General features: G+C 45.4%; 1 protein-coding gene across 6 annotated transcripts in view; it reads left to right on the top strand.

The window, feature by feature from the left end:
* The window catches only part of RICTOR (RPTOR independent companion of MTOR complex 2), a 189,240-nt gene that overhangs the window by 139,472 nt on the left and 34,875 nt on the right, over positions 1 to 14,893 (top strand). For all 6 annotated transcript variants that reach the window (XM_077816775.1, XM_077816777.1, XM_077816776.1 and 3 more), the window contains 6 exons: positions 1,975 to 2,101; positions 6,327 to 6,491; positions 7,052 to 7,128; positions 7,225 to 7,303; positions 8,377 to 8,486; positions 8,595 to 8,682. In XM_077816775.1, the coding sequence (XP_077672901.1) occupies positions 1,975 to 2,101; positions 6,327 to 6,491; positions 7,052 to 7,128; positions 7,225 to 7,303; positions 8,377 to 8,486; positions 8,595 to 8,682 (646 nt within the window). The remainder of the gene's footprint in view (positions 1 to 1,974; positions 2,102 to 6,326; positions 6,492 to 7,051; positions 7,129 to 7,224; positions 7,304 to 8,376; positions 8,487 to 8,594; positions 8,683 to 14,893) is intronic.

The raw sequence follows: 14,893 nt of genomic DNA, 5'->3' as shown, positions 1-14,893 counted from the left end.
AATAAAGATCTATGTCCAACAAAATGAAAAACCTCCCAAATCTCACTGGGTTCTCCAAACTTTTCGGAAAAAGCCCTGTAATACAGATGGATTTTTTAGAATGGCCTTTTTTTCCATGCATGTGTGACTGACAAAAACATCTTGGTGACTGCATCAGGGAGACAGTTTCTGTCTACACACTAAAAATAACGAGGAGTCCTTGTGGCACCTTAGAGACTGACAAATTTATTTGGGCATAAGCTTTCATGGGTTAGAACCCACTTCATCAAGTGCATGGAGTGAAAATACAGGAGCAGGTATAAATACATGAAAGGATGGGGGTTGCTTTACCAAGTGTGAGGTCAGTCTAACGAGATAAATCAATTAACAGCAGGATACCAAGGGAGGCAAAATAACTTTTGAAGTGGTATGAGAGTGGCCCATTACAGACAGTTGACAAGAATGTGTGAGTAATAATAGGGAGAAATCAGTATTGGAGAAATTAAGTTTAGGTTTTGTAATGACCCAACCACTCCCAGCCTCTATTCAGGCCTAGACTGTTGGTATCCAGTTTGCAAATTGGTTCCAGTTCTGCAGCTTCATGTTGGAGTCTGTTTTTGCAGATTTTAGTTGAAGAATTGTCACTTTTAGGTCTGTTACTGAGTGACCAGAGAGATTGAAGTGTTCTCCTACTGGTTTTTGAACGTTATGATTCCTGATGTCAGATTTGTATCCATTTATTCTTTTGCGTGGAGACTGTCCGGTTTGGCCAATGTACATGGCAGAGGCGCATTGCTGGCACATGATGGCATATATCACGTTGGTAGATATGCAGGTGAATGAGCCGTTGATGGTGTGGCTGATGTGGTTAGGTCCTGTGATGGTGTCTCTTGAATAGATATGTGGACAGAGTTGGCACCAGGGTTTGTAGCAGGGTTTGGTTCCTGGGTTGGTGTTTTCGTTGTGTGGTGAATAGTTGCTGGTGAGTATTTGCTTCAGGTTGGGAGGCTGTCTGTAAGCGAGGATTGGCCTGTCTCCCAAGGTCTGTGAGAGTGAGGGATCGTCCTTCAGGATAGGTTGTAGATCCTTGATGATGCGTTGGAGAGGTTTTAGTTGGGGACAGTAGGTGACGGTTAGTGGTGTCCTGTTACTTTCTTTGTTGGGCCTGTCTTGTAGTAGGTGACTTCTCGGTTCCCTTCTGGCTCTGTCAATCTGTTTCTTCACTTCACCAGGTGGGTATTGCCGTTTTAAGAATGCTTGATAGAGATTCTGTATGTGTTTGTCTCTGTCTGAGGGATTGGGGCAAATGCGGTTGTATCTTAGAGCTTGGCTATAGACAATGGATCGTGTGATGTGGTCTGGATGAAAGCTGGAGGCATGTAGCTAAGTATAGCGGTCAGTAGCTTTCCGGTTACCCGCATGGCCCCTAAGTATGCCAATATTATTGTGGCTGACTTAGAACAACGCTTCCTCAGCTCTCATCCCCTTACCCCCCCCCCCTCACTTTACTTGTGCTACATTGATGACATCTTCATCATCTGGACCCATGGGAAGGAGACCCTTGAGGAATTCCTCCAAGATTTCAATGATTTCCACCCCACCATCAACCTCAGCCTGGACTAGTCCACACAAGAGGTCCACTTCCTAGACACTACAGTGCTAATAAGCGATGGTCACATAAACACCACCCTATACCGGAAACCTACTATACTTACCTACATGCCTCCAGCTTTCATCCAGACCACTCTGAAACCTATCTACGCACTGGAAATATGAGAAAAAGGCGGTCAGCATGTATTGTCAAATATCATGCTAATGTTTCTTAAGCAGCCAGTATCAGATTAACATTTGTCCTTACCTTAATTTTGACTCAACACATTATGTTGAATGGTAAAAATGATAATTAGCAAGGTGGTGTATATATTATGTGTACATGCATAAAATACTAAAGTTTAAAGTGGATTCCAACTAATACTTTCTTTCAACTTTTTTCAGTCTTCTTAATCTCTGCTCCTTGAAGAACCAAGATCACTTACTAAAACTGACAGTTTCTAGTTTGGATTACAGCAGAGATGGGTTAGCAAGAGTGATCCTTTCCAAAATTTTAACTGCATCTACTGATGTAAGTGTAATTAATCAAGTACCCTGCTTGTCAATATTTATTATTAAATATTTTATTTCTTTTGTTGTTTAATTTAGTAAGCTAAAACTGGTTAATTTAAAATGTTATATGTTCATTCATTAAAACAGGCTTTCATTTTTCTTTTTTATGTAACACACACTCTCCTAGCATACCACAGAAAACTTTTTAAAATATAACGTGGGCCTCATGTATTCTGTGACACTGTTAACTGCACAACTTGCCATAGAGTCCATTCCTTGCCACCTAATTGGACTCGAGAATTTAAGCTTTTATTTAATAGTTTCTAGCCCTCAGGTTTGAGGGAGCTGATGGTGGAGGGGAAATGTTCTTAAATGCATGAACCAAATATAAACCAATGCCAAGTTATCTTCTTGATGAATAACTGGAAGGCCTGATCTTCACTAGAAGAAAGTTGGATTTTTAATGTTAGCTAACGCATGTTAAAATCCTAGTGAAAACAAGTTTTAACACATGAGCTGATTGAAGTAAATCTTAGAAAGATGCGTAGGGGAAGGCGTGATTGCAGAGTGAGAGAAGGATACAAAAATTGGCATTGACACTGGAACTGCTGGAGTGAAGGAGGTGAGTGGGATTATATAGGCTAAGGAAAGACGCCTACTGGATCCTCAAGAAAAGAGCAAGAAGTTTAGGTTTGATATCGTAGACAAGTAGCGACCAGTGGAGGGATTCAATTTGAGTGATGTCAAAAAGGATAAATAAAGTTGAGACTTGCCCAAGAAAGTCATTGTATACCTTGTTTGCAGTATTGTAGCCATGTTGGTCCCAGGATGTTAGCGAGACAAGGTGGGTGAGGTAATATCTTCTATTGGATCAACTTATGTTGGTAAAAGATACAAACTTTTGAGCTGTTCTTCAGAAGAAGAGCTGTGTGCAACTTGAAAGGTTGTCTCTTTCCCCAACAGAAGTTGGTCCAGTAAAAGATATTACTTCACCCACCTTGTCTCAGTGATATACCTTGGTGAGAGCAGCTCTTCTGTAGACTGGAGAGGACAAAATTAAGTGCCAAGAGGGAGTTAGGGGATGGGAAGTCAGACAGTTACTATAAATGCCCTGTATTTCTTTGAGGCTGGCAAATATTGAAGGATTTCTGTATGCGAAGGTGAGAGGTTGAGGGTAAGGGAGGTGGGTGGTTGAGAGTGGGAACTAGGAAGTTTGTGTCAAGATGGCAGTTTGAAAGTGGACAGTAAGACCTTGGACTGGAATTCATATTCTTTAAAGAAATCGAGTACTTGTGGCACCTTAGAGACTAACCAATTTATTTGAGCATGAGCTTTCGTGAGCTACAGCTCACTTCATTGGATGCATACCGTGGAAACTGCAGAAGACATTATATACACAGAGACCATGAAACAATACCTCCTCCCACCCCACTCTCCTGCTGGTAATAGCTTATCTAAAGTGATCATCAAGTTGGGCCATTTCCAGCACAAATCCAGGTTTTCTCACCCTCTGCTCCCCCCACACACAAACTCACTCTCCTGCTGGTAATAGCTTATCCAAAGCGACCACTCTCCCTACAATGTGCATGATAATCAAGGTGGGCCATTTCCAGCACAAATCCAGGTTTTCTCACCCCCCCCCCCCCCCCACACACACACAAACTCACTCTCCTGCTGGCAATAGCTCATCCAAACTGACCACTCTCCTTACAATGTGCATGATAACCAACAACCACATACCACACAACAGAACCACTAACCCAGGAACCTATCCTTGCAACAAAGCCCGTTGCCAACTGTGCCCACATATCTATTCAGGGGACACCATCAAAGGGCCTAATGACATCAGCCACACCATCAGAGGCTCGTTCACCTGCACATCCACCAATGTGATATATGCCATCATGTGCCAGCAATGCCCCTCTGCCATGTACATTGGTCAAACTGGACAATCTCTACGTAAAAGAATAAATGGACACGAATCAGATGTCAAGAATTATAACATTCATAAACCAGTCGGAGAACACTTCAATCTCTCTGGTCATGCAATCACAGACATGAAGGTCGCTATCTTACAACAAAAAAACTTCAAATCCAGACTCCAGCAAGAAACTGCTGAATTGGAATTCATTTGCAAATTGGATACTATTACTTTAGGCTTAAATAGAGACTGGGAGTGGCTAAGTCATTATGCAAGGTAGCCTATTTCCCCTTGTTTTTTTCTACCTCCCCCCGACGTTTTGGTTAAACTTGGATTTATGCTGGAAATGGCCCACATTGTAAGGAGAGTGGTCAGTTTGGATGAGCTATTGCCAGCAGGAGAGTGAGTTTGTGGGGGGGGGGGGGGTTGAGAGAACCTGGATTTGTGCTGGAAATGGCCCACCTTGATTATCATGCACATTGTAGGGAGAGTGGTCGCTTTGGATAAGCTATTACCAGCAGGAGAGTGAGTTTTTGTGTGTGTTTTTTTGGGGGAAAAAAAAGGGGGGAGCGGGTGGGGGGGTGAGAAAACCTGGATTTGTGCTGGAAATGGCCCAACTTGATGATCACTTTAGATAAGCTATTACCAGCAGGAGAGTGGGGTGGGAGGAGGTATTGTTTCATGTTCTCTGTGTATATAATGTCTTCTGCAGTTTCCACGGTATGCATCCGATGAAGTGAGCTGTAGCTCACGAAAGCTCATGCTCAAATAAATTGGTCAGTCTCTAAGGTGCCACAAATACTCCTTTTCTTTTTGCGAATACAGACTAACACGGCTGTTACTCTGAAACCTTTAAAGAAATCGTGATGATAGAAACTCTTGGATTTCATGCTTCTCCCACCGTGAGATAGGGAGGAACTCCATGAGGTCTAAGTTTGTGGTGTGGGAGGAGGGGGAGACTTGGAGGGCAGGGGTTACCCTTGTGTTGAGCAAAGTCAGATAATCAAGGAATTTTTGTAGTTCCGCTTTTGCTCTCCCCAGAACCCTCATCCTACACCATCATTTGTTTGTCTTCACTAGACTTCTTGTCTAAAATTAATTGATTGCCAGCTAACTAGCTATTTAATGCATGTAAAAGTTAGTCCGCAACTCTCCTAGGGATAAGCTTAAGCTAAACAACAAATGTTTGTAGCCTAGGTTGAGCCTACCTGGCTCCACTTTTCCTCAGAGCTTTCCCCAGTAGCAATAGTGAAATTGACTTGATAGTTACCAGTTTTCATTGCTGCCCACAGGGTTCTGAGTACAGTAGAACCTCAGTTACGAACACCTTGGGAATGGAGGTTGTTCATAACTCAGCAAAACATTATGGTGGTTCTTTCAAAAGTTTTCTATTGAACATTGACTTAATACAGCTTGGAAACTTTAATATGTAGAAGAAAAATGCTGCTTTTAACCATCTTAATGTAAACAAAACAAGCACAGAAACTGTTTCCTTATCTTGTCAAATCTTTTTTTTAAAACTTTCCCTTTATTTTTTTTAGTAATTTACGTTTAACACAGTACTGTACTGCATTTGCTTTTTTTGGTCTCTGCTGTTGTCTGGTTGTGTACTTCCGGTTCCAAATGAGGTGTGTGGTTGACTGGTCAGTTCGTAACTCTGGCATTCGTAACTCTGAGGTTCTACTGTAGCAGCAATGGACCAATGTCTTGTTCATTTCACTCTGCTACTTAGGAAAGCTGCAAGTAGCAACATAAGCATTGGAGTTGTCTGGCTTGGGAAACTGCACTGAATTTGTTCACATTTAGAAGGTTATCTTCACAACTTAAGCAACATATTGTAAGAGATCTTAAATTCTTCAAAAATTGATAGTATAAATCGCTTCAGGTACCAGGGCCAGCTTTCCCACTCATCAGAGAAAAGTAGATTTTTCAAATCATTGCTGCAGGTAGAGCATAGAAGCTGTCCTGTATGAAATAGTGCTGGCAATTCACAAGGCAGCACTTATAACTGTACTGACAATTTTCTACACCGTGCCAAAGACAGTGGACTGTTAGATGGTATTGGCTTTCAGATGAGACAAGTGAGACTTGTCCTGACCAGATAACTTGTGGTCATGGAAAAAATAGTTACATCACACTTTCTGTAAGAGAAAAACATGTAGACAGTTATAATTCTAGTAATACGTGCAAAACAATGTGTAAACTGCACTTATTTGCTGTGTAACATTATGATGGAAGTGCACTGCTTTTGAATATGAAAAATCCATTTAATATTTAACTACTGTATATTCTCTCTTGCAAATTTTTTTTTTTCCTTTTGCAGAGCTGCAGGTTATATGCAACAAAACATTTACGAGTATTGTTGAGGGCCAATGTAGAATTCTTTAGTAACTGGGGGATTGAATTACTGGTGACCCAGCTGCATGATAAAAATAAAACCATATCTTCTGAAGCACTTGATATCTTAGATGAGGCGTGTGAAGATAAGGTGAGCATCATTAGTCTACAGCAATAACTTAAGAATGTATGTAGAAAAATTATATTTTCTTTCTTTAAAAAATTAAATCAAATTTCCTTTTTTGATAATTACACTTTGCAGAGTGTTTAATTTGCCTGCTACAGAGTGCCTATATAATGAATATTAGTGAACTACAGTAGCATATATTGTAGGACATTTTTGTGATGTTGATTACTCTCTGTCATATACTTTCAATTTCATGTGCTTCTGGGTGGTTATCACTGCTATTGTAATTTTCATTCTTAAAGGTGCTCAGAGCTTCTCATAGGCTCATAGACTATCAGAGTTGGAAGGGACCTCAGGAGATCATCTAGTCCAACCCCCTGCTCAAAGCAGGACCAATCCCCAATTTTTTTTTGCCCCAGATCCCTAAATGGCCCCCTCAAGGATTGAACTCACAACCCTGGGTTTAGCAGGCCAATGCTCAAACCACATATAGATATTTCTTATTCTAAATAAATAGTTGTCTTTTTAATTTAAATGGCTTACATAAATTCAGGATTTTAAAATAAGTTTTTCTTCTCTTTTAGGCCAATCTTCACGCCCTTATCCAGATGAAACCTGCTCTCTCCCATCTTGGAGACAAAGGGTTGCTTTTGCTTCTAAGGTAGGTGTTACATGCATCTTTTCATTTCAGAAAAACGTTCATACTCAAAGTGGTTTGTTAGAGATGGACTATTCATTGTCTGTTGTTACTTTACAGATTTCTGTCCATTCCAAAGGGGTTTTCCTATCTAAATGAGAGAGGTTATGTAACAAAACAAATGGAGAAATGGCAAAAGGTAATTCTAATTATTTTTAAAGGAGGGACAGTGTGAATATAGTCATTTAGAAGCTTGGAAGGAATTCACAGTTGTACAATATTAATGTCAGGACATTCTGTTGCTTCAGTGATTAAGGGTTTGTGAGTCTTTCTAGTGAAACATCCTGTTATTAGGGACTCTTCACTCCATTGTGTGAATACTGTCTTGTCTTATTAAGAGCATGTTGATGAGATTTTTGATGATATAAAATTAACAAAAAAACCCTCCAACATTTGGCAACAGTTCCCTTTTCCCCAAATGTACACAACTACATGACAGATTAGATGCTTTAGAAGAGTGGTGGGTCTGCTGAGTTGTCAGCAGAAGGTGGTGCATAATACCTTCTCTGGGAGAGAGAATTTCTTTCACAAATAATTGCCTTTTTTCCAAATGGCTACTGGCTCTAATGGTTACCAAAGAAAGTGAAGCTTAGGTGGTCTAATGAAGATGTTGACACACTATTCTGTTAGAAAGTGAACAGGAACACTCAGACTCACTGACAACAATGGAGAGATAGGTACCCGAGGGCAGCTTCTTGCTTCAGTACACTGAGAGCCATTGGAGATGACCGCCATTTTGAAAGAGGGCAGTTCTTGGAATTCTCTATAGTAGGTCCATAATTGTTCAGCCTCTGTTGATGGAGAAAATTAGTTATTAAAATAAGTCTGTCTTTCCATTAATCCTACAAAAAATATTCAAATATAGCCTACACACAAGATTTCAGTGTTTAAACTAAAAGCTTGAATTATCTCTTGTCCTTTTAGGATTATTTGAGAGAAAAAGTGCTATATCAGGTGCTAATTCTCTTAGCATCCATTTTTTAACTAATTTTATCCCCTAAAGTAGTTGGGGAGATTCACTGTAAATTTTCAGAAAATTCATTCTGTACTCTAAGTACTGTAATTACTGCACTAGCTGAAAAACTCAACCTTGATTATAGTCAGAAATAGTTTCTCCATAATACGGTAGTATATTGTAAATACTAGAAACATTTGTTGACCGTCATATTATCAACAAGGTGATAGGCTCTATATTTTAATTTTCCTTTTTAGGAGTACAATTTAAAATATGTTGAATTAATTGAAGAACAACTTAATGAAGCACTTACCACTTACCGTAAACCTATTGATGGCGATAACTATGTTCGTCGGAGCAACCAAAGGTAACTTCTGTTACACGTAAACTTGTTTTAAGAAAGACATGAATTGTGATTGCTTTTTAAAATGTCATAATTATTGCCATCTAAACAGATCATCTCTCTTTCTACCAGATTACAGCGGCCACATGTCTACCTGCCAGTTCACCTTTATGGCCAACTGGTGCACCACAAAACAGGCTGTCATTTGTTGGAAGTTCAGGTGAGGACATTGACTATAGATAAATTAAAAGTAGGGCTGTCAATTAATTCCAGATAACTCACACGATTAACTCAAAAAAAATTAATCACGATTAATCACGGTTGTAATCGCATTGTTAAACAATAGAATACTAATTGAAACTTATTAAATATTTTTCGATGTTTTTCTACATTTTAAAATGTATTGATTTCAATTACAACACAGAATACAAAGTGTACACTGCTCACTCTATTTTTTATTACAAATATTTGCACTGAAAAATGATAAAAGAAACCGTGTTTTTCAGTTCACCTCATACAAGTACTGTAGTGCAATTTCTTTGTTGTGAAAGTGTAACTTACAACTGTAGATATTTTTTTTTGCTCCATAACTGCACTCAAAAAAATTTTTAGAGCCTACAAGTCCACAGAGTCTTACTTCTTGTTCAGCCAATTGCTAAGACAAACAAGTTTGTTTATGTTTAGGGGAGATAATGCTGCCCACTTCTTATTTACAATGTCACTGATAAGTGAGAACATGTTCCCATGGGTCTTTTGCAGCCGGCATCACAAGGTATGCTAAACATTCGTATGCCCCTTCATGCTTCAACCACCATTCCAGAAAGAAACAGACTGAGTGGTCTTGTAGGCTCTAAAGTTTTACATTCTTTTTCGAGTGCTTGCTCATGTGTATTCCACAGTAGGTGTGCGTGCGCGCCATGTACACCCGTGCCGGTTTTTCCCTTAGCAGTACCCATGGGGGGGAGCAGCACTGCGACCCCTGGAGTGGTGCCTCTATATCGCGCTATAAGGGGAGCCGTGAGCTCCCCCCACCCTCAGTTCCTTCTTGCCGCCAGTGAAGGTGCGTCAGAACGTCTTGCTCCAGCGTTGCTGCAGCCTTTCCAGTTGATCTTAGTGGTACCTTTAGCTAGTGTTGTTAGCTCGTAGAAAGTAGTTTCTCAGTTATTAGAGTGGCCCACTGCATGCCCTGTGTCCCAGGCTTCAAGTCGTGCGACTCCTGTCACCGTTCCATGCCAAGGAGCAATCCACATGCTGAGTGTCTCTGCTGCTTAGCGAAACTCACGTGAGTGAATGCTGTAAGATCTGCAGGTCTTTCAAGCCGCGAACTAAGAAGGAGAGACCCATCAGGCTTCACGCTCTCCTCATGGAATTGGCGCTCGCTCCAACTCCAGCACACCGAGCGGACTCAGCACCAGGCGCCGCATCGTTGGTGCGCAGCGAAACCCCCTCCACCAGTCGGCACCGTTCCCCTTCCAAGAAACAAAGGAAGAGGTCGACCTCGCAGCAGCGCTGAGAGAATGAAGGGTGAGAGGCTGGTCCCGCGTTGGACAGCCCTCGGTTCCCCCCCCCGAGCTCGAAACCTCTGACTCGTGCTGAGCGGAGTAGCCTGGCAGCGTCGACACGCACCTCTCCCGCAGTCAGGATGCCGTCAACGCCAGAGGCTCTACAGGCCTCATGAGACATTCTGAGCTTGCTGGTGCCTGGGGCGCTGCCAGTGGCGGGCCCTTGGTCCCTAGGCAAACCGCCTCTCAGCACTCGACAGGCCTCCCTAGAACGTCGCAGCTCTCACCCTGAAGACCACTCTCTGCCTCGTTCAGTGCGCAGCAACCGGTCCACTCGCAGCTCGTGTCCATCACCCTCGACGCCAACCAGGGTTCCATCCGGGCAGGAGTCCCTGGGTCCCTCTACGCCACGCAGCAGCAGACGTAGGCACCGAGATAGGTGTCAAAGGCGCTCTTCTTCACGACGCAGCTATCGTATCTGGTCTCGGTGTGACTGACGCTTCCGCTCTGTCACACACGGGGCTCCTGCCACATGTCACCGCCACCGCAGGTCCAGGCGCCGAAGCGAGTCTTGGGACAGTACTTCCGGCAGGTACCTGTCTCGACATTGAGGTCTTGGTCCCATGGAAGACAGCATCATAGGCACCGCTGCTCCTACGGTACCGTTCGGTCAGTGGTGGCTTCGGCCTCAGCACTCAGCCACTCCTCTCTGGGTCGTACTGCCCGACCAGATAGTGCTACTGGGCCTGCAGCATGGACAGTGGCAAGGGGCCCCATGGCAGGGACAATGGTGTCAATGGGCACCGTGGCCGCCGATGCCCACCCAGCCTGGAACCCGCTCGGTGGCCGGGGTGTCTGAGGCCTCGTCGGCCTCGCTATCTAGGCAGAGGGACAAGTTGACAGGTCATGAGTCGTCGGCTCTGCGCCTGGACTCCGACCTGGGGGTTGATGCACCGGCTGAGGCCCACAGCCCTGTGCCGGCCTCCTTTCCTGCACCAGATAACACCATCACAGCACCACCGCCCTCTGCTCCACAGGAAGACTTCAGGCCTCATCAAGACCTGCTAAAGCAGGTGGCGTCGAGCCTCCAGTTGCAGGCCGAGGAGGTGGAGGGCCTGTCCAATTCCTTCTTTAATGTACTGTCCTCCTCGGGGCCGGGACATGTGGCTTTACCCCTTCACCAAGGAATAGCCAACATCTCCAACGCCTTGTGGCTAACTCTTGCCTCTCTGGCCCTGATTTCCAAGAAGGCTGAGAGGAAGTATTTCATGCCGGCCAAGAACCATGAATACCTCTACTCTCACCCGGCACCTAACTCTCTGGTGGTGGAATCTGTGAACCACTGGGAGCAGCAGAGCCAGCCCTCGCCCACCCCCAAGAATAAAGAGGCCAGGAGGCTAGACTCTTTTGGTTGAAAACTTTACTTCTCTTTGAGTTTCCAGTGTTAGGGGGCTTATTCCTTCACCCACTTACTTCCCTGGTCCTTCTCGCATGAACAGAGAGCAACAATACCCGAAGTCCAAAGGTTCAAACAATTCGATGTTTATTGGGGTGAACTTCCAGCAAGCATGATTCCAGTTTCCTTCCTTAGTGTCCTCCTTCCCAGCTCTGACACCACAGAGCCTTAGACCTGTGTCCCTGTTCCCATTGCTACCCTTAGCCAAACATGATTCCAACTTCCTTACTCCCATTCCCTGCTCCCATTTCCCTCACCCACATGCCCATGCCCACCCCCACCCACACCCTTCCTCATTGACTATAGATTATATAGTAAAACTTGAGTTCTGCTTAGCTATACCTTAACCAATCATTTTCCTGAAATTTAACTAACCAATCCTTACATATTGTAACATGATTATGTAACCAATTATATCCCACCACCTTAATTAGTTTACACCCAGCAAAATTAATTATACAGCAGACAGGAACAATCACAGAACCAGACAGAGATTATACAGACAAACAATAGCAAAGTGGGAACTATAATGGCAAAACAATACAGAAGTGAGGATTTCACATCCCAGCTATTGATAAGTGAGTTCTTGCCAGACAGGATGCTATCAAACTAAGTTTCCTTTTACATTTTCTAGGCACTTCCCTTTCTCTGGAGGTGATAGGAATACAATCCTGTCCTGATAATGCCTAACAGCCCAATAGCACCTTATTTCAATGTGACTAGTTTGGAATGTGAGGATGTGACTGTTCGCTTCCCAGCTTATGGCTGCCTCTGCTGCTTAGCCAAAGGCCTTAGCCTAAGAACAGGGCCTCAGACTGTCACAGTAAGAGAAGGCCCTTACACCGGCAGACAGTGATTTCTTTCTTTTATACCTCTAGAACTAGCCAAGCGATAAGAATACACCTAAATTCTTAGAGTATAGGCCTTTACAGACAGGCCTGAATATCTATATCCTAACATCCAGCTCTGGGTGGCCAACCATCAGGCCTTACTGAGCCGATATGATTTTAAAATATGGGAGTCCCTGCCAAAGTTCGAGCCACTCCTCCCAGAGTGGGATAGGAAGGACTTTAAGGCATTGGTGGATGAGGGGGCGACGGCAGCCAAAGCTTCCCTGCAGGCAGTGTCAGACGCGGCGGATACGTTGGCTCGCTCAATGGCCTCTGCAATCTCCATGCACAGGGAGTCATGGCTCTTCCTGTCCGGGCTTTCGGGGGAGGTCCAGTCCCTCATGCAGGACCCGCCATTCAACGGGAAAGCCCTGTTCGCCGAACAGACAGACATCAGGCTGCACGGGATGAAAGACTCTCACACCACCCTGCAGACCTTGGGCCTGTGCGTCCCTCCAGCTAAGGACAAGGCCAAACCGCAGACGTCGGCTCACCCTGCACAGAGCAGATATGAGTCCCCTTTCAAGAGGCTGAGAGACCAAAATTGCTGGCCTCAACGACAGTCCCGCTCTGCTCCACAACCTGGGCCCTCTAAGGTCAAGAGGCAGGGACAGAGGCGATTTTGACTATTTGCAGGGCGGCACCAGGGTAGTTGCCATGGAAACCCCTCTACTAATAAAGTTTGTGTTTGGCAACCGATTGTCCGCCTTCCGTGGCGAATGATCACAAATAACCTCAGACAGCTGGGTCCTCAACACCATTTCCAAGGGCTACATGTTGCAGTTGAGTTCACCCCTGCCCAACCACCTCCATCCCTGGTGGGCTCAGGGGACCCAGAGCACATTCACCTCCTAGGTCAGGAGGTGGAACGACTACTACGCCTGGGGGCGGTGGAGAGAGTGCCAGTAGAATTCCAGGGCAGGGGCTTCTACTCCCGATTATTTCCTGATCCCAAAGACGAAAGGGGGTCTCAGGCCAATCCTAGATCTGCGGAATCTCAATTGGTTTATGGTCCGCTCTAAGTTCCGCATGGTATCCCTGGCTTCTATTATCCCCTCCCTGGACCCGGGGGACTGGTACTCTGCCCTGGACCTTCAGGATGCATATTTCCACATCCATATTTTCAAAAGGCACAGGCACTTCCTCCTGTTCCTGGTGGGGCCCGACCACTACCAGTTCACAGTTCTCCCGTTTGTCCTATCCACGGCGCCCAGGGTATTCACAAAGTGTATGGTGGTGGTGGCGGCCTACCTTAGACGAGAAGGGGTCCAGATGTTCCCATATCTGGATGATTGGCTTCTCAAGGGAAACTCACGGTCTCAGATGAGGGCCCGTGTGGATCTGCTCCTGTCTACATGCGCCAAGCTCGGCCTGTTGGTAAACGAGACCAAATCAATGCTGGTCCCGGTGCAGCGCATAGAATTCATAGGGGCACTACTGGACTCCTTAAGGGCCACAGCCTCTCTCCCAGTGGGCAGGTTCGAAACCCTCAAAGGTCTCATCGCATCAGTCACGGCTTTTCCGGTGACAACAGCAAGGGCATGCCTTCAGATTCTGGGACACATGGTGGCGTGCACGTATGTGGTCCACCACGCCAGGCTCCGAATGAGGCCCCTCCAGCTATGGCTAGCCTCCCACTTCTCCCAGGCACGGGACGGCCTGGACAAGGTCCTCACGGTACCAACCCCAGTAATTGCCTCCCTAGAATGGTAGTCCTCCCCAGGCAACATGCTCCAAGGGGTTCCTTTCCGGGAGACAGCCCCGTCAATAGACCTGGTGTCCGATGCATCGGACTTGGGCCGGGGAGCCCACATAGGGAACATGCAAACCCAAGGGATGTGTGGTCAACCTTGGACGCGTCCCTCCATTCGTCACACAGTGTCATGGCAAGGTGGTCAGAGTCCTTACGGACAGCACCACCGCAATGTTCTACATCAACAGGCAAGGTGGGGCACAGTCCTCGGCCCTCTGCCGGGAAGCCCTGAGCCTATGGGAGTTCTGTATAGCCCACAACATCTCCCTGAGGGCTTTCCACCTACCAGGCACCCGCAATACACAAGCCAATCGCCTCAGCAGGGCTTTTTCCCCCCATTACGAGTGGTCGCTCCCCACGGTGGTCACTCACCGGCTCTTTCAAGAGTGGGGAATTCTCCACATGGATCTGTTCGCGCCCCGCCAGAACTGGCGTTGCCCCCGGGTTTGTTCCAAGGCGGAGGCTGGGAAGGGACTCGATCTCAGATGCCTTCCTCCTGCAGTGGTTGGACCAGCTTTTCTATGCTTTTCCACCATTTTCCCCTTATAGGCAAAGTTCTAGAAAAAGTGAAAACAGACAAGGCACATCCTCATTGCCCCAGCCTGGCCCCGTCAACATTGGTATGGGACCCTACTGGACCTGTTGGCGGCCCCTCCAAGGAGGTTGCCGCTTCGCCCAGACCTCCTCTCCCAGAACGGGGGAGCCACCTCCTTCATCCCAATCTGGCTGCTCTCCGCCTGACAGCATGGCAGCTCAGTGGCTAGACAAGGAGGTGTTCTGAGGAAGTCAGGCGGGTCCTCCCAGAAAGTAGGAAGTTGTCCACATGCCGG

This window comes from Eretmochelys imbricata, chromosome 5 (genome assembly GCF_965152235.1).
Source record: "Eretmochelys imbricata isolate rEreImb1 chromosome 5, rEreImb1.hap1, whole genome shotgun sequence".
NCBI lineage: Eukaryota > Metazoa > Chordata > Testudines > Cheloniidae > Eretmochelys > Eretmochelys imbricata.
Note: the sequence above shows the minus strand (reverse complement) of the source record. Positions and strands in the feature narration are given on the sequence as shown.